We start from the raw sequence: 19023 nt of genomic DNA on the forward strand, positions 1-19023 counted from the left end.
TCTTCCATCCAGAATTAACTTAAGATGTTTTTCTTCACAAATTTGGGTTACCTGTGTTAAATACCTGTAAGAAATTAACTTATGGCACAGTTCCTAATTGCAGTTACAGGTCAACCTTAACTGTTGCAAATTTCAGAAAATTGGTGATGTATGTTTCCAAAAAATGTATAACCTCACTGTCAAAACCACCAAATAAGTAAGGTAAATTTATTGTTGAGAGGGAATAAAGAAATGCACAGTATGTCAGCGGCTTCATTTATTAGCTTCTCAAAAAAGGCCATCTGAGGAATCCGAAAGGACAAATTTAAAATCCACTTCACAAACCAGCCATCACAATACACCTATGTACAAGGTTCCCCTTACACTGCCCACATATAACACACACAGGACAAAGAAAGACTAAAGAAAGATAAAGTACATGAATAAATTACAACTGGTGCAAGTATGGTCCTACTGAAGAAAATACTTCATAATGTCCATGATGATGATTTAAAGCAGCTGAATGACATTTTTTGACTGAAAGTTTAAAGGAATTTACATGACTAGAATGAACAAATTAAACCGTCACACCCTATGCTTGTGGAGTAGGCTTCGGAACACCAAGAGCCTGCATTCAACAAGCTGTCACTGAAAATGGATGTATGGATACATTCCATATGAACTACAAAGTCATATCTCCATATTTGAAAGTCAGTCAGTTCTTTTAAATGTAATTTTTGTATCTCTACTATAAAAATTTTCCATACAGATGAAAAATGCTTTAAGCATTCTACCACAGCATGAATATCCATATTCAACAATCTTTTCCATTTTTAAGGACACAAAGTGCAGCCATGCTGAACCTCTTAAATGGCAGTCTAAAAATCATTCATAGTGGGGAAAAAAAGAAACAGTCAATGCACAGCTAATATGCCAATGATAGCTGAAATGAGACACAAGATGCTTCCTATTGACAGTTTAAATTATATAAGCAAATATACAAAGTATAATAATGCAACAAGTGCAATTGGATCTATCATGAAGCCTCAAGTACACGTAGCATATTAAGTGTACTATATGGCTGATTAAAGTATCACTTCTACTATTGGTCAATATAGCACTCGCCAATGAGACACTGTGGGCAATTGCTTTACCAAAATGTTTTGTTCTAATGAGAGGGTGTCTGAGTGAGAACATTTCACATAATAATATCGGGATGAGCACCAGGGAGCAGATCTCAGCTCCCAAGAGGAAATAACTGGGAAATCGTCTTAGACTACCGACCGTGAAGCAAGTATACAGCGGTCTTGAGAGGGAAGTTTTAACACTGAACAAGTGCAGACAGGATGGGTATAACTTCTTCAGGAGAAACAATAAAAGCAAAAGGTGAAGGAACTGTGAGCATCTCTGTTCAGCATGGTGTGAAAGGAAAAGTAGCTGTTCAGCCATTATTCCTTTGTACAGCTTTAAATTCACACATACAAGAGCAGTTCAGTGTCTCTACTGGCCCCATGTTGGCCTGTCATCTAGCCTCCAGACCCTTTCCCTCCAGCACCATTTGAATCTCTTTGGCATCCAAGGTCTCATATCTCAGAAGGGCATCAGCCAGGATCTTGTGCTCCTTGCTGTATGTCTTCAGGATATTCTTGGCGCGGTCATATGAGTCCTGGATGTGCCAAAAAGAGCAAACATGAAATGCACCAATCAAAAAAAGCACCATAATCCATTCAAATCTACTACAAAAAGTAAACTATGAGACTATGAATCATGTTTAGGCAATCGGTCACACTATTTAAGGATGATACTGAAACCTGTTAGGACAAAGAAAATATATTAAATCCTTTGCATTTTCAGAAAATCTCCATAAAGATATATCTCACAACAAACAGCTAGCAGCAGGTTCATTAATAAAAATAATTTAAAAAAAAAAAAAAAAAAAACCCCAGTACCTTCAGCAACTTCCGAACTTCTTGTTCAATAGCAGCTTGCGTCTCTGGGCTATGCTTCGACAGGTCTGTGTACGTCATGACACCCAGCTGGAATACCATGGAAAATTAAATTCATCTGAAGTTCTCATCAAAACTTGCAGTTATCAATTCAGGCACTTTAGACCTGCGATTCAAAGGCAGCAAATTACTTCTACAGTAACTGTTGGTAAGATTTCCACACCAAAATGCAGCACTGCAACTACAATTACTCTGTAAAAAGGTGTAGTGGTATTGCTTTAATTTTGTGCAATGCATACTTCGCTGTAAGGATTTTAACTCAAAAGACTGGTCACTCATTAAGGGTACAGGAAAAGTGAGAATTATAAAATGCTGAGTGCACATATGAGGCATGTGATGTATGCTACACAACTCTAGGTTCTAAGAAAAGATTAGACTAAAGAGGATTAGAGTTTGGAATGTGTCTATGATAGTGTGTGCCTGATCTTGCTGCAATATTACAGTCGCTGATGCAAACTATTATTCTTATTTACACATTACAGCATGAGTATTAACTTTTTGAATTTTTCCCTGCTAGCTCCATTTCACTTATACCGAAATGAAAGGAAAAGCTCAGGTACACATGAACTGAAGTTATAGATTCCTTGTTAATCATTTCAAATTCAAGTTGCAAAGTGTCAGACAGAAGCAAGTCTTCATACAGCTATGCCATTCGAGTGACACAGAACATCAAACTGCTGTTTACCTTGTCACTCATTCCAAATCTGGTCACCATCAAGTTGGCTATTTTTGTAGCCCCATCAAAATCACTTGATGCGCCTACAAGGCAAAACAGCCACAGTCAGGTAGCATCTAGGTGATGAGTTAAATATAATTGTATGTCAGGAAACAGCAGGACTGCCTTGTCACTGCGCCTACCGGTGGTGATGTTCTCATTCCCAAATATGAGCTCCTCAGCTACCCTGCCACCCATGCTGACATCCATCTGTGCCAAGAGCTGCGAGCGCGTCTCACTCCAGCGGTCGTTCTCCGGTAGCATGGACACCTGCAGAACAGAGAGCCATCAACAACGGCCTGGTGAAACAAGTCACATGCCTATAGTATGAAACGCAGACATTACTCACATGGCCAAGGGTAGGTCCACGAGGCATTATAGTAGCTTTGTTGATAGGCATAGCATCTTTGGTGTAGTATGCTACAATGGCATGACCAGACTCATGGTAAGCTGTGATGGTTTTGTTCTTCTTATCTATCTGTACACTCCTGCGTTCTGGGCCTGCAAAGCAAAAAAAAAAAGACTTCCATATATTGGTACATGACAGCTTACTGTACATTCATATACTAAATTTATTGAGTTCTGAGAAATTCTATGTGAAAAACAAAAGATCTTGATGTAATCGTATTCTGTGCATTATGACAACAGGACCACACAGCCCATTATTTTACATGTGATGATGCGACTGCTAACCCATGAGGATCTTGTCCTTGGCAAATTCTAGCTCCTTCATGGTGACCATATCCTTGCCATCCACTGCCGCTTTCAGTGCAGCCTGGTTGACCAGGTTTTCCAGCTCTGCCCCAGAAAAGCCGACTGTCCCCCTTGCAATGATCTCTGCTTCCACTGCTACAAAACGAGAAGGTGTGGCATCAGTGTTGGTGGCCATTATGGCCTTTGTGACAAAGTGAGTAATATCCACACGTTCTAAACTTACTGGAAGCCACCTTGATCTTCTTCAGGTACCAGTTGAGGATTTCGGTGCGCCCCTTCACATCTGGCCGGGGGACCGTGACTTGCATATCGAATCTGCCGGGCCTGACCAGAGCGCTGGAGAGGAACAAGGCATCTGACTTAACGCAACTGTTTGTTCAACAGCGGTGGCCAAGCAAGCACAGATTCTCAATCCAAAAATGTGATATTTATTCTTTTTTCCTTATTGTAAGTTTGAAAATAAGCAAGCACCTGTAAAATTGTGCACATTTATGTAGCTGGGCAGTGCTACAAATTTTTATTGAAAAAAAAAAAGGGGGGGGGGGGTACAATGAACACAGCTGGCAGCACAGGGGATGAGTTACATATACTAAAGCTAAAAACTGTAGTACTTAATCTAAAATTCTCCAGTCACAATTAGAACAACCATGCATGAGTTTGTCATCCTGAAACTTTGTTCCATGTGATTTGACTTTTTGCAGTTTCAAATGTTTTAAACTGTGGAAAACTGACTGCCTGAAGGGATAACATATGAACTTTTAAGACCTTGAGCACAATCTTAAGAAAGCTTAGGCTGTGAAGAAGGGGAGAACTTCAGCTGGTAACATACTTATCAAGAGCCTCTGGGAAGTTTGTGGCCCCAATGATGATGATTCCTTCATTTGGTTTAAACCTATGGATTTAGAAAAAGGACAATCTGTAATATTTAATATTCTAACATTTCTGCTAACAGAAAAGCACCGAGAACTGATTTGGCAGAAATATTTAATCCATTGGGGTTACTGGTCAGGTAGTTAGTTTGCATAAAAGCCATACCCATCCATCTCAGCCAGAAGTTGGTTAATGGTCTGTCTGGAGTATGGATGCATAGGAGACTCAATTCTCTTCCCACCAACGCTGTCCAGTTCGTCGATGAAGATGACACATGGTGCATTGGCTTTTGCCTCTTCTGCCAAATTAAGATGCAGAGGACGAAAATATTAAGGCAAATACAGTGATAACACTAAGAGCTACATAAATCACCAGTAGGCCATCACAGACCTTGGGGAGCTCCCACTGCTTGTAAGAAAAAGGCAACTCACTGAAAAGGTTCCTGATGCGGCTGGCCCCAACACCAACAAACATCTCATCAAACTCAGAGCCAGAGGCATAATAAAATGGGACATCGGCCTCTCCAGCCACAGCACGTGCCAGCAGTGTCTTGCCTGTCCCAGGGGGACCCACAAGGAGAATCCCTGAAGGGATGGGTAAAGGGTAAGTGGTCAGTATGGAAAAACAACATGCAGGTAAAATTCAAGTACTGACTGCCACAGGTAGGTTAGAATTGTCCCTTTATTTTCCGTTGCAATAAGTAATTTGTGCACCGTTGCAAAGTAAAAAAATGCAACAAATACACTTACCTTTAGGTAACTTTCCACCAAGTGCGGTAAATTTCTGTGGGTTTCGGAGGAACTCTACCACCTCCTGCAGTTCATTCTTAGCTTCCTCCACACCCTTTACATGCTCAAAGGTGACATTTTTCATTTGGATGGGATCCACTGCAGAATCTAATCCTGATGTTGTTCGGAATCTCACTGTGCCAAAAAAAGGAAAAAAGAAAAAAAAAGAAAAAAATCAAGATCAATGCTTAACACTTATAGAAAGCTTGCAACTCATAACAAATTTTAAGCTATGATAGTCTAAAAACAGATGGAAACGGAATAAAATTCTATGTTAGAATCAGTGACAAATTCTTCCCAATATTTTTTCTAGGAGTTAAAAACCGTTGCATATCATTTTATTAATAATGCACTAATCATTAAGATAGTACTCAGCAGCAGCTTATAACATTTTGCACAATTAGCTCTAGCATTAAAAGCGAAATAGGTTTTGAAACAAACCAGTATCTGAAAAAAGCTTTTACCCGATAAAAATGGTGTCCTTGAGAGGCCGTAGATTCCCACCAGCAGCAGGACAAGCAGAACGAGCCGTGTCCTCCGCAAAGAGTCTGGTGGGGGGGAGGGGGTGCAGAGAAATAATAACATTTTAATTTAAAATGCTAAATTATATTTTAGAATTTCCCAATTCCGTTATTCAGCACCATCTACTGGCAGAAATAAGGAATTGTCATTTCCAATGCAGACCAAAACAGTAAAGTTTGAAGCTGTACTGAAATGCTAAACTTGTCAAGTTCAAGTATGATATAAAAAAAAAAATACATAACTGGTTAAAAAAAAAGAAACACAATGATTGAGAAGCATGAAGGAGAGATGTTAGAACTGACGTGCCTTGGGTCCGCTGGGTGAGTGCCTGAGCTTTTAGGAAGCCTTCTGTGAAGCCTGTCTTGAAGGCATCCTGTTGGGCTTCTGGGAGGTTTTTGCTCTGGATGATGTTATCTAGACCCTCTGCCTCTGGAGCCTTATCCCTCAGAAGGAGTCCCTGCAGGAGAACGGAACACAAAATGGGAGTAAGAACCATCAAGAAAAGCCAGCTGTCAAGGAGGTCTAGATTGGTGGGAGTAAAAGCAGAATACTCAATATCCCAGAACAGACAGAGCCTGACACTTCTGGTTAACAGTATTGAGTCTATATTCTGTGGGATATACTGCAACAATTCGAAACAACAAAATCAAACAATTATTCCACGACCTGATGAGTTTAAGAAGATTTAAAGATTTGTGATTCTATGAACTGTTTGTTGCAACATGAGAGGCAAAGCAGCAGGTACACCATACCTTCATAAAGCCTGGAGTATAGCCCTCTGATTCTGTAGGGACTTCATACCCAGCCTGGAGGCGCCTGGTTCTGGATTTCAGGGTCTTAAAGCCTCGTCTTTGGATCCAGCCTTCAGAATGGAAGAGATAAATGGGGACTTTTAAATAAACAGTCCAATCTCCTGAATAAAGAACTGCAGTAATACAGGCATAAGCATTAAGACATTAAATGTCTACCATATTCCTTATACTAGACAAGACTACTTTCTGGAACAGATAGTAGAATTAAAAGGAAATAAATACATTTATTCATTTAGCTGATACTTTTCTCCAAAGCAATTTACAATGTTAAGGTACCTACAACCATTTTCCCCATTCACGCAAATGGGTACGTTTTTAAAAGAAATGTAAATCAAACAATATGTTTAAATTTTGTTTGTGAATGTATTATAGGCTATGATGTGCAAATTTAGGGAAGATAATTACATGGCAAATAAAGAATTCAGTGTTTCAAACTGGTTTTAATATTCATATGCTAGTTAACAATGACTAACCTGACAGGTGCTGAAGATCTGAACAGGTCTCCAGCAAAGGTGAAGTTCTCTGCCTGCAGAGAACCGCAGATCCAAAATTATGGATACTCCTGGGGGCGAATCCTTTGAAGAAAACAAGAACACACACATTTAAGACATCAGCCCACAAATGTTATTTCAGAGGAGTTATTTAACTTACAAAAAGCAATGGCTCAATGGCTGCACGCTATAACTCAGCATCACTCATTGGTCCTGAGGGCAAACACATTCTCACCATGCTTGTTCTTAAAGAAGGATTCTGTAGAGATGTGCGAGGCCTTCCAGCTGCAGGAGGGGATGCTTCTGGGGCGCTGCTCAGGGGGAAAGCTGGGCAAGAGTCTGTTCACCAGCTCATTGAGACAAGTGGGCCTCAGGTCTGTCAAACCAAGGTCCCGCAGGCTCAAGGTAGGCTGTAGGCAGACAGATTATAATGCAACTCCATTTAATAAAACATTTTTCTGCAAATCTTCCAGATACTGCTTTCATACAGGCATAGAAGGATTAGGTGCCATTGTTAAAGCCATGTGTTTTTTATACATAAATCCAATTACATGTTTGTATATATCAAGATTACAAAACTGCATAAAACTGAATATGATTCCCTTTAGATTAACAGGTGACTGCAGGTAACAGAACCCCACAGCAATAAACGCAAACACACAACAGAGACATACACAAAGCATACCGTACCTCAGTGATAAGCAGCTCATGCTCTGGAGTCGAGTCCCTCTGCAGACTCTGGATTGAAGCACTGGCTGAGGTCTTCACAGAATGAAAGGCACCAATAAGGTGGCCAAGTGGAACACTTATCTGGAAAACAAACAAAAAAACCCCATCTGACTATCATAAAAGGCAGCTAACTATGGTCCCATATGCACTATTTCAATAAATACTTATCCCAAATACTAGACAAACTGAAATAGTGTATATAGTACAAACGGCACCGAATTTAAATACAAGACAAAAAAAAAAAAAAAAAAAAAACAATTATCAATCTGTGCCACAGCATCCTGAATCACATGCATCTAACACTGGGGGGAGAATTAAGGCAATGATTAACAATAAGTTAACAACATACTGTATAACCGTATATACAACTTAATTAAAATATTTTTCCTTGCACAATCGTGTGTTTTCAATATGGTTCAGCCTGGCTATGAACGTAAACTACACACTAACAGTCAGTAAACTGAACATAATATTAATGACAGGTCTATTCAGGCGTCATGCAGGAGGTTTTCGCTCCAGTCCAACAAAAAAAAACCACCTGAATCACATGACTGTCTTCAGAACAACTGAACTGTACTAATCTGTTCCCACACTCATACTGGCTCAAGGTGAGCCAGAAAGCATCCTGCACTCCACCTTATAGAAATATGAAATGGAGAGAAAAGAATGACATCCTGAAGGGATTTCAGTGAAGAAACTCATTTGTCTGCGGCAAATGGCAACAAAACTAGACTCTCCGCAGATCAGATTAAAAGATACAGCAACAGACATAACAGGCTATATGACACCAACTGTTCACAAAAATCAACACCAACCTTTTGCTGGCAGAACTCCAGCATTACCAGAAACCAGACAGGGCCCAGGACAGAAAACATGAACAACATAACCTAGTAAACTTTAGACAAACTGATAGTCAAGGCACTGAACATGGATCATGTTAGGTTATTAGATCACAGTTTTCCCCACAGCTCATAGTCTCTGCTAAGCATGTGAAAAACAGGTTCTGAATGGGTTTCAACATTTAAAGCAACACAACAGCAGGACATCTCAACTGCAATACTTTATTTTTTTTTATTAAATTTACATTTGTTCATGTAGCTGACGCTTTTCTCCAAAGCAACCTACAATGTTAAGCTTCCTACAATTATTATCTACCCATTTATACAGCTGGGAAACTTTTACTGGAGCAATTTAGGATAACTACCTTCCTCAGAGGAAGAACTCAAACCTGCAACCTTTGGATCAAAAAACAGCAGCTCCAACCACTATGCTACCAGCTGCCCCTGCCCCCGATTCATATAAATGTCAACTTAGTTTACCTCCAAAGTGACAGGTCGCACTGACTCACTGACTGGGTGTTTTTCCTTTTCCCATAATGATTATGAAGGGAATTCAGGATTTCTGCCTCTAACACAGCTATATATTTATATAGGAGGAACAGCCGGTCTCTTGAACCAAAAGCCATCAAATGACAGATCCATCCATCATGGACCATGCGTGCCCTTGACACCAGAACCTGCCCTTCACATTTCTGAATTAATTATATCCAACAAAAAAGAAGCTCATGGACCTAAAAATTAAGATGCTGGGAAATACGACCTGTGTTCGAACCCTTTTTTCCCACATGCCATCCCATGATCACCAACAACAGCGGTATCAGATCCAGGAGCCAGGGAGGAGGTTACATGATCATCATGATGATGATGAGGACACCAACCGACTCGACTGACTGTTAATACAACGGTCCCACAAACTCGTATGACTGCGCTCAGGAAAAAGGAAAACACACACACACAGCAATCATGTATTTACAAGTTAAAGAGTTAGTGGACAACACAGTCAGTGTGACAGTGACAACAGCCTGAAACCGCATCCATCTAACCGCGTGTGTTCATCATGACTGTCATCATATCTGATGATGGGCGCACAGGCATGGCGGATGGCCGCCTCTTAGCGCATACCGTGTGTTTCGCAAAGAAATTTCTGTGTGTGTGTGTTCCGTCAGACTCAGTCAGCACCACAACTGAATTTTCACTCGTCATGAGAGACTCGTCGAACCCCGAGTCCGGCGGCGTCGTCTCCCAGTCCAGACCAGCCTCTGCCACCACGTCGACTCAACACAACACACACAGCTGAGCGAGCAAAAAACACTTACTTGCGGCTGGAACGCAGTTGCGAGAGAAAACATTTTCCCAGGACCATACAAATTGAGGTGAACGAGCCTCTGCTTACACTTCGAATGAAACTTCCGACACTTCAAAGTACTCACTCTGCTCTATTAATTCGCCGCTTCAACTCGCGACAAGGCTGAAAATGGCGTCTGAAGAGGTCAACCGGAAGTTCATATTCCGATGACTCGGTTCACTTCCGACGTAAACTGAACGCTCCATTTTTGGTGGTTACACCCTTGTTCTTGTTGCAACATCTTACCTCATAGATATTAAATTGAGTCATTAGAGAGAAAAAAAAACAACGTTTGGTTCTATTATTTAGCCACCAACAACTCATGGATATTTTAATAAATTAACCAGTCTGATTATTTTGTTACGGTCTATATCAAATAACACTTGATGGATTTTAGATCACTTTAAGATTGCCGGTAGTTAGTTGTCCAAAGAGTTGCCTAATTTAATTACACGTGGTTAGTCGTTCACTATGGTTTTACATTGAACTAATTTTTCAATGCTAACCAAACTGTCTGTAATTATGTTACAAATGATCATGTAACCCTTTAATAAAATAAAACATTTCAGGAATATTAATGGACAGCTTTCCTTACGTCACGAAGGACCCCAAATAGGAGCCGATTTCAAATTTTCAAAACAATCTGGGGATCTCGCAGTTGGGACACGAGCCTTCGCCTTCTGCTGTTGACACCAGCGGGAGGGTAATAAATGTTACATGGTTATTCATTTATTTTTAAAGGTATTACTTATTTATTGGCCTTATTAGTGACTATAGTTTTCAGTTCTGTTGTTTGACTGGAGACATGGGCGGAGGAGGAGAGAAAGAGGACGGCTCTGCTCCCAGCACATCGGCCTCGTCCCACGACGCTCCCAAGCCGCCATCGATCGAGGATTTCCACATCATAAAGCCTATCAGCCGGGGCGCCTTCGGAAAAGTCTATCTGTCGAGGAAAAGGAGCAATTCCAAGTTATATGCGATAAAGGTGACGACGCGGCTGCTGCTGGGGGCTGTGTGTCGGTCGGTGTTCCGCAGGAACTTGGGTTTACCTTACCTTCCCTACCTTCGTTGTCCATGTTTACCTTTCTCCAGGTGGTCAACAAGGCCGACATGGTTGATAAGAACATGACCGAGCAGATGAGGGCCGAGAGAAATGCTCTGGCTCTAAGCAAAAGCCCCTTTGTCGTGCACTTGTTCTACTCCCTTCAAACTGCGACCAAGGTGTATTTGGTATGTGTCCACATCTCTCACACATTTACTTCTCTTGCTCTTTTCTCAGTTGCTCACACAGGTTTAAACTAACTATGTTTATTTACTCATATACAGCTGAGTAATTTTATTGGAGTAATTTAGGGTCAGTACCTTGCTCAAGGGTACTACAGCTGGAGATGGGATTCGAACCTGTGACCTTTGTGTCCGAAGGCAGCAGCACTAGCCGCTACGTTACCGGCTTTCTGAGTTATTGATTCATGAACCTTTTTTTTTTCCGTGTGTCCCCCAGGTGATGGAGTACCTCATCGGCGGAGATGTGAAGTCACTTCTTCATATTTATGGCTACTTTGATGAAGACATGTCTGTGAAGTACATTTCAGAGGTGGCGCTTGCCTTGGACTACCTGCACAGGCATGGCATCATACACAGGTATTTGAATGTAATGCTCAGATCAACAGGTGGCATAGTGGTTAGGGCTGTCACTTTGCAATCTGGAGGTTCCCGGTTTGGATCTCGCTCCTGCTGTTGTATCCCTTCGTCAATATGAGCTAAATTCATGCAGTAAAAACACACTGCTTTATAAATGGCTAAATAACTGTAACGGTATTTAACATTGTAAGTTATTGTGGATGAAAGTTTTTTTTTTTGGGGGGGGGGGGGGGGGTTTAGTAATAATAACAATGATAATATCAATAAGCCGCAACTTGAAACTCTCCAAGCCGTGTGATGCTTCTTTGCTATGAACACGAATCTGAAACAGGTATTTTAAAAATAAAATTACACAAACCCTAATTTGTGATTGATCTTCTCAGAGATCTGAAACCAGATAACATGCTCATCTCTAACGAAGGCCACATCAAGCTTACAGATTTTGGCCTCTCTAAAGTCAAGCTTGATAGAGGTAGGTATGCAAGGAAAATAGTGAGATTTATTTATTAGAAGAAACCTTTGTTTTAATTCTCTTACTGCTGTTTTTAAGTTCGTGAAAAACAAATCATGTACCCTTACGCTATTCTCAGTATTTCCATTTAAATTGTTTTGCTTTTTTTCCTTCTAAATGTAGCTTTTATTTGACCCCTCATTTTAATATATAGTTCAGTATTTATAGTCTGTTTTAATTGTTCGTCTTGGTGATGGCTATAATACCATGAAGTGTACTAGTGTGTCAGGCAGTAAGATTTTTTTTTTTATTTTTTTTTTTAGGGTTTCAAGGTAGTCTGTTTACATGTAGGTCTACTGTGAATATCAAATTGCCCAAAGATGTGATGTCAAACATGATCATTTTGTGCTGTTTAACAACCTTCCCAGAGCTGAATCTCATGGACATCCTGACAACACCTTCTCTGGTGAAACCTAAGAAAGATTATTTTCGCACTCCTGGCCAAGTATTGTCCCTCATTAGTTCCCTTGGTCTTGTAAGTCCAGTTTATTTCCTTGTTTGGTTTTTCTGTGTACATTTAATTTTGTTTTTCTGGTGTACTGGAGTATATTTAAAAAATTATTCCAAAGAGACATGATTTTCATAGTAAACATAGCTGTTGTGTGATCTATTTTTTAAATTGTCTTTCACTGCTTCTCAGCCCTGATTGCGACTACATAATGATCTTTTTTTTTTTTTATCCTACACATCATTCATTATTATATACTCTGTTCATGTTCTTGAGCAAGGTACCCTTAGTAGGTACAGTAAAAATTACCCAGCTGTATAAATGGGCAATTCATTGCAATTGCCTTAGTATTGAATTCCTTTGGAGAAAAGTGTCAGTTAAATTCATATAATGTAATTTATTTGTTTTCTTAATTCTTGGTAGCGTTTTGACACTTGGTTACAATTTTTTTTTTTTTTTTTAAGAAACTACATTGCATTTTAATTATTATCATATGGAAGATTATAATACAGAGAAAAGCCACAACACAATTCCACTGTGGTAGGAAAAGTGAATTTGCTCTTTCTCTTTGTCAAAGAACACCCCAGGGGCCGAGGGCAGACATCAGAGGATTGCGTCCACTGTGTCCAGCTCCATGTCTTGTGGTAAAGAGGAGCAGCACAGGAGGTCATTCTGCTCACCTTTTCTGAAGAAGAAGGAGCAGCTTAGCTCTCCAGCTCGCTCGACCCGGGTGCTGCATACATTCTGTAAGTTTGATATTTCAAAGTATGGTTTTAAAGAGAGCTTCTCCCAGGAGTTGAGCTTTTTAGGCTGGAATCGTACATCGACAATGTAGCTGTTACAGTAGAGGCTTTACTGATGCAAAGTGCGGTGAAATGACTGGCATCCTTAGATTCTTCCACAAGATGCCAGATTTATGTCTTTATGGTTTCAAAACTGCTTTGTGTCTGAAAGTAATGTTTAGTCTAAAATTCCAGTTTGATTTGTGATTTTGTTGTTCCTATGTATGTGTGTGTGGTGTGTTTCTATTTATTTTTTTATTTTTTTTTAAAGATACAAACAACACTTTGTTCAGCCCGGGTGCTCTGGCTAAGAGTCTCACTCCCAGACTGCTCAAATCCAGAAGGAGGTTTGAGACCTCGAGTGCCAGCAGCCAGTCGTGTCTGTTCCCTTCCAACACTGATTCCGAGAACTGTGTCAGCCCCTTGTGGGAGGACAAGCAGGTTTGTGTCAGTTTATCAATTTTATAGCGACTGACTGTAGAAGTCTGTTTTGTTTTCATTTTTGTTTGTTTTAAATCCAGCAGCATATGTTATGGACTGAAAGCAATTGCTTTATCCTTATTTAGTTTATTTTATTGATTGATTTACTGGAAGTGTGGTAGTTAGAGCTGCTGCCTTTGGAATTAAAGGCCACAGGTTCAAATCCCACCCTAAACCCCCAAGGTACTTACCCTAAATTGCGCCAATAAAATTACTCAGCTGTACACGAGTAAATAATTGTAAGTAGCTTAACATTATACATAGCTGATACTTGTCTCCAAAGAAAAATGAATAAATGTTAAAGTAATTTTGTCATCTACGTTGAACTATTTGTATATTAAACTGTTTTCTATTTATACATTCAGAATACTTGCAACTAGTCAGGTATATGAAATAAGATGAGATAATTCTGACACTGACAATTGAAATTTGTTTTTCCCAAGGAAATTGAGGACACAGAAAACCTCCTTCAAGAGACTGAAGTATTTGACATGGATGGTAAACCTACCATTGTGTCAAAGCTTCTGGGAGAGAGGATGGCTGCTGAACTCTTAAAATCAGGCCGAAATTCTGTGCTTAACAACGTAGACCTGAACGCATGCTATCAAAGAGGAATGCAGGAATTAATTGCAGAAAAAGGGTCTAAAAAGAAAAGATGCAACATTCCTGAAGGAAAAATGCCATCATTTATTGACAAGGCACATCTCAACCTCAAAGAAGGAAAACCATCTCAACCCCCCACGGGAGAAGAAGGTCACTCTCTTCAACCTGAGAAAGATGACATGTTGACAGGAAGTGAGCAGGAAACCCAGCTCTCTTTACCTGTGAAAAGGGGGTTTGAGCAGGTTGAGAAAAGTCCTGACCAGGCTGAGACACCAGCCAAAAAGTGTAATGCGGACTATAAACGGGGTTTTCAGCTCCCAGAAAATGAGGTGTCCAGCACAGGCCTAACAGGGGTGTTTTCCACAGTCCACTTGGGTAATTTTGATAATGAATTAGTGAAATGCACGTCTCAAACAGATGAACCTTCAGAATGGCCCAACTCAGCCTTCACTGCAAAGAATCTGCTGTGTGAACTGGAAGAACCGTGTGGGGAGTCAGAAGGTGTTGAGAAAATCGCAACTGTTAGTAATGACGTAGAGGGGGACTTGAGGAGGCAGAGCCTGAGCTTGGACTTGGACAACTCTGTTGAGGACATGTCTATTATTGCAGTCCATTTGGAGGAGGTTCCAGTGCTGGAGGGGGTAAAGGAAAGGCCCTTCTCTGATACAGATGAGGCTAACATCTCTGAGAACCTTAACCAGCAGGACTTGTCTTCTGGGGCATTGACCCCTGGGCCTGGTGACTGGTTCTCCCGCAAAGGTTTGCTAGAGCACACGTGCAGCCAGAAATCTCCACTGTCACCATCGTTCCTGAAGCCGAAGAATGTGGTGGCCTTCAGGAGCTATTGCAGCTCTATCAACAGGTCCAACGTATCGGCGAATTCACGCATGAGTGTAGGCTCCATGGATGTGGTGGACGTGTCCAATTCAGCTTCATTCCACAGCTTCCCCACTGCAGTGACACCAGTGCAGAATAGGCGGAGCCTCAACTCCAACAGCTCGCTTTACCAGGTAAGGCTGTAAAGTGTCTTTGTAAGATACGATTTCATGAAAGGATATTCAATTCTTCCTTATTTGTTTTTTTTTTTTTTTTTTTTTTTAAAACCATATATTAACAACTTATCACACTAGGTTTACTTGAGTCACATGTCTGCAGCTATTTCTCTTTCTCAATGTAATGCATAAATTGTACTTTTGCTGAGATGTATGTTGCTTTGGACAAAAGCATCTGCTAAATGAATAAATGTATATTAGCACAAAGGTTATGTGAACCCTCGTTTGTAAAATTGCCTATTTTGTGTTGTGCTTGCCTACCAAAATCCCCATATAAAAATATTTTAATTTCTGTTGGGGGGGGGCGTTTGTTTTAGACACCACATCAGGCGACCGCTCAAACCCCTTTCCGGACCCCAAAGAGTGTTCGGCGAGGTCCTGGACCTGTTGAAGGGGGACCAATTCTGGGAACCCCAGACTATCTAGCTCCAGAACTTCTTTTGGGAAAGTTTCACGGTGAGCAGTTCCTACCCTTACCTCAGCTGTATCCTTGTACCTCATTCCTCCTTCCAGCTCTGCCCGCTAGAAATCCAGTGCTGAAACCTCAAGTGTTAAACAAAGCTCAGAAGTTGCACAGAAATTTGACAATGTTTATTCAGTCAAAGAAATGTAACTTTTTTTTTTTTTTTTTAAGTTCACAAATATTTGACAGTGTATTTTGTTACATTTACCTATGAGACTCAAAGCTAACTTTTAAATTGCTGGAATTAAATAGTGCATAAAAATAAACAACCCTGTTAAGTGCAGTCTACACTAGTAAGTATATCCATTTTATTCTTCACAAATACCACACATCTCAGTTTTCCCCCTTGTCCACATTAGTTCAAACCCAGTTTTTATGGATTTGTGTTTCCTGCTGTCTAAGCTGATAAACCTTTTTTTTCCTCAAAGTTTCAGGGTTTTTTAATTCTGGTAAGTATGTCTTTTTTTTTTGCCATGGATGACTAAGTGTGGCCTTTATGTGCATGTTAGCTTTAAATTTTTTGAACTCTTTCTCTACTCTGCAATCATTGTGCCTGTAATCCAGGCTCCAAGTAAAGTGGTAAAGTGTATAACCGTTCACCAGATTGTTTCCTCTGCGTCCCCCTTCTAACTGCTTCAACTCCCATGCCACACACCATGCTGGGTTTGCAACCGCTTTAAAACTTACAGCTGGATGACCTACGTTTCCTTTGAAATGCACTTCCCTAGACGGTTTAATTTTCAATTTTTTTAATTAAATATTGATTATTAGATCCTTTCTAAATTGTATCATGCTATTCTTTGTTGTACATGGATTTTGAAGCTGTGACCATATGCCAAACTGTACATATAGAGTACAGATTGTCATCAAAATATAGTCAGTGGTGTACTTTAGACATTCCTGCATTTGGGATGAATCCAAAAAAGCTATATATTGGTGTGTGATTATGTTCAGTGATTGTTTGCATTGTTGGTCACCATGCTGGTCTAGAACTTAAGAGCTGTTTTTCAGTGTGTAGAGCAAACCCTATGCTATCAGCTTTAGAACAGGAGCACCATCTAACATTTTCATATGAAACACAACACGCATCAGGAAGTATTCTAAGTTTACACAATGATCCTCTGTCTTCTCCAGACTTTATGGTGGACTGGTGGGCACTGGGGGTCTGCCTCTTTGAGTTTCTAACAGGGGTTCCCCCTTTCAATGATGAAACCCCCCAGCTAGTCTTCCAGAACATTCTCAACAGAGGTAGGTTTGTTGGCAGCAGAGGTTGGTAGTACTGAGTTACATTTACTCTATTATATGTAACAAAATATAATTCTAATAATAGCTCTACTTCTAGCTTTTACCATCAGTGATTTTTCTTTCTTTTATTTGCATACATTTGTGAAGAGCTACCCTGTGATGGAACTGGCATCCCGTCCAGGGTGTACCCTCTTTAGCCTTGTACCCACTGCTTCTGCGATAGTACAATGTACTCTAGTCAGCCATCAGATATGGACAGTTTCACACTGTAGTGTCCCAGCAAGGACTAGGGTGGGCTGCTGACTCCATTAATGAAGGCACTTGTTAGAAAGCTACCTTTAGATTACCTTTACCACCTTTGTCAATCCTTCAATGCTTCCTGAGGCCTGATTGGTCAGCCTTGCCAAAGCAAAGAGATGTCTGGTCTTTTTGACTGGGTAGCTTCTTTTATACTTTAACTGCAGTCTTGCTGTTTAAATTGTGTGGACTTAATTACTTGTTTTTAAATGCAGTAAGCATCATCCTTGAAAAGGAGTCAGTGGCCACCCTAGCAAGCGTTTGCTGTGTTTTTCAAACTTTTTACCTATGCCTTGACATCTTTGGTGTGCAGTTCTGGTGTTGGTCAGCAAGGCAGTTAGTTTATATTTGCTGCAAATTTCCAAACACTTGACTGTTCTCTCTTCAGACATTCCTTGGCCAGATGGTGAAGAAGAGCTGTCGGCTAACTCAAGGAATGCCATTGAGATTCTTCTTACTATGGACATGACCAAGAGGGCTGGCCTTAAAGGTGAGCAAGCCCTTTTGGATTGAAATGCGCATATTTGTTTCAGATTTTTGGCCTGTTAATTGCTTTATTGCTATAAATACAAGTAAAATGAAATGTATTTCCACCTGTATTAAATGTGTTGTGGTACCTTCCTTTTGTGTTTTATCCAGAACTGAAGCAGCACACGCTCTTTGAGGGTCTGGACTGGGACAACCTCCAGAACCAGCCGATGCCGTTCATCCCCCAGCCCGACGATGAAACGGACACTTCATACTTCGAGGCGCGGAACAACGCTCAACATCTTGTTGTTTCTGGTTTTAGTCTGTAGAGGAATCCATACTTTTTTCCTGTTTGTTTTGTTTTAATTTGATATTTTCTTTCAAAGCTCCTAGGAAGTAAGACCGTTGAGGTCTTGTTAATTATGTTGGGCACTGATAGAATGATACGCACCTCTGCTGAAGGTGTGAGAAGCAACCTTTGAGATTGGTTTAGTTAATCTCTTTCATAGCACGAAACACTAAGCTAATATATTAATTTATTTAAAAATAAATGAAAGATATTCTTATAGAGGGGTGGGAAATAATCAAAATGCAAAGCTTCTGCTTTTAAACAGATATCAGTAAATATGCTGATTCTAATAGACTTTACAGTTTAGTGTTGGATTTTAGGTCTTAAATCATTAAAGAATTCTGTATGTTATTTAACTTTTTCTGATACCCATTAACCTGTTTTAAAATATATTATACAGTACTGTTGCAGAGGTTGTGTATTTTGCTGCTTTGTTTGTAAAACTTACAAACTGCAAATGGAATTTGAACCTGATAGCTTCTTTTGAAGCAGTATTTTAAATAACTTTATACTTTTAAAATTAAAACTACTCTGTAGAAATGTCTGTGCAGAATATGTATTGTTGACGCAAAACATTTAGTTTTGGCAAATTTATCTCGCGTCATAATCAGTCATTTGAAAGCAACAGTACGGTGGAAGGACCCGCTGAGACTAACACACTAGTTTACATTATGCAACAGGAATAATAATGAATGTATGAAAGGTAGATTTACATTTTGTTAACAATAGTTTTTTTTCCCCTGCCCCAAGCTTATCGTGCTGTTGAATGTGCACCAGTTGTCAGGAGTCCCTTTTGCTCCTGAGAGGAACAGAGATGGTGGCAGATCTGACAGTAAGCATCACTGGATTCAGTAACTGATGTCGCTGGTCAGCA

The 19023-nt window shown here is 40.1% G+C and overlaps 2 protein-coding genes across 2 annotated transcripts; one reads left to right on the forward strand and one right to left on the reverse strand.

Moving 5' to 3' along the window:
* Positions 1–249: 249 nt before the first annotated feature.
* Positions 250–9933, reverse strand: LOC108927798 (ATP-dependent zinc metalloprotease YME1L1-like). Its single transcript, XM_018741355.2, has 18 exons — positions 9782–9933; positions 7588–7707; positions 7133–7307; positions 6880–6981; positions 6347–6456; positions 5901–6051; positions 5537–5620; positions 5034–5207; positions 4716–4868; positions 4450–4582; positions 4244–4306; positions 3638–3750; positions 3394–3549; positions 3050–3201; positions 2844–2970; positions 2671–2744; positions 1929–2015; positions 250–1645 (listed from the first exon to the last, which is right to left on the reverse strand). Exons 1-18 carry the CDS (start codon positions 9812–9814, stop codon positions 1502–1504), a joined length of 2151 nt encoding a protein of 716 aa, XP_018596871.1. The 5' UTR covers positions 9815–9933; the 3' UTR covers positions 250–1501.
* A 682-nt stretch (positions 9934–10615) lies between these two features.
* On the forward strand, positions 10616–18459 carry mastl (microtubule associated serine/threonine kinase-like). The gene is made up of 12 exons (XM_029246474.1): positions 10616–10795; positions 10903–11040; positions 11312–11451; positions 11835–11923; positions 12331–12437; positions 12988–13156; positions 13464–13633; positions 14116–15285; positions 15645–15783; positions 16925–17038; positions 17721–17822; positions 17972–18459. The coding sequence occupies exons 1-12, from the start codon at positions 10616–10618 to the stop codon at positions 18127–18129; spliced, it is 2676 nt and encodes an 891-aa protein (XP_029102307.1). The 3' UTR covers positions 18130–18459.
* Positions 18460–19023: the final 564 nt, after the last annotated feature.

The sequence above is a fragment of the Scleropages formosus genome, chromosome 19 (genome assembly GCF_900964775.1).
Source record: "Scleropages formosus chromosome 19, fSclFor1.1, whole genome shotgun sequence".
Lineage (NCBI taxonomy): Eukaryota > Metazoa > Chordata > Actinopteri > Osteoglossiformes > Osteoglossidae > Scleropages > Scleropages formosus.

What these genes read in the sequence shown, in the direction of transcription:
- LOC108927798 (XM_018741355.2), bottom strand. Translation starts at nt 9,814, where the DNA reads ATGTTTTCTCTCGCAACTGCGTTCCAGCCGCAA. An exon ending in CAACTGCGTTCCAGCCGCAA is followed by an intron (nt 7,708 to 9,781) that starts GTAAGTGTTTTT and finishes TTTGTTTTCCAG; the next exon opens with ATAAGTGTTCCACTTGGCCA. An exon ending in GATTTGGAATGAGTGACAAG is followed by an intron (nt 2,016 to 2,670) that starts GTAAACAGCAGT and finishes ATGGTATTCCAG; the next exon opens with CTGGGTGTCATGACGTACAC.
- mastl (XM_029246474.1), top strand. Translation starts at nt 10,616, where the DNA reads ATGGGCGGAGGAGGAGAGAAAGAGGACGGCTCTGCTCCCAGCACATCG. An exon ending in CTGCGACCAAGGTGTATTTG is followed by an intron (nt 11,041 to 11,311) that starts GTATGTGTCCAC and finishes TGTGTCCCCCAG; the next exon opens with GTGATGGAGTACCTCATCGG. An exon ending in TAAAGTCAAGCTTGATAGAG is followed by an intron (nt 11,924 to 12,330) that starts GTAGGTATGCAA and finishes CAACCTTCCCAG; the next exon opens with AGCTGAATCTCATGGACATC.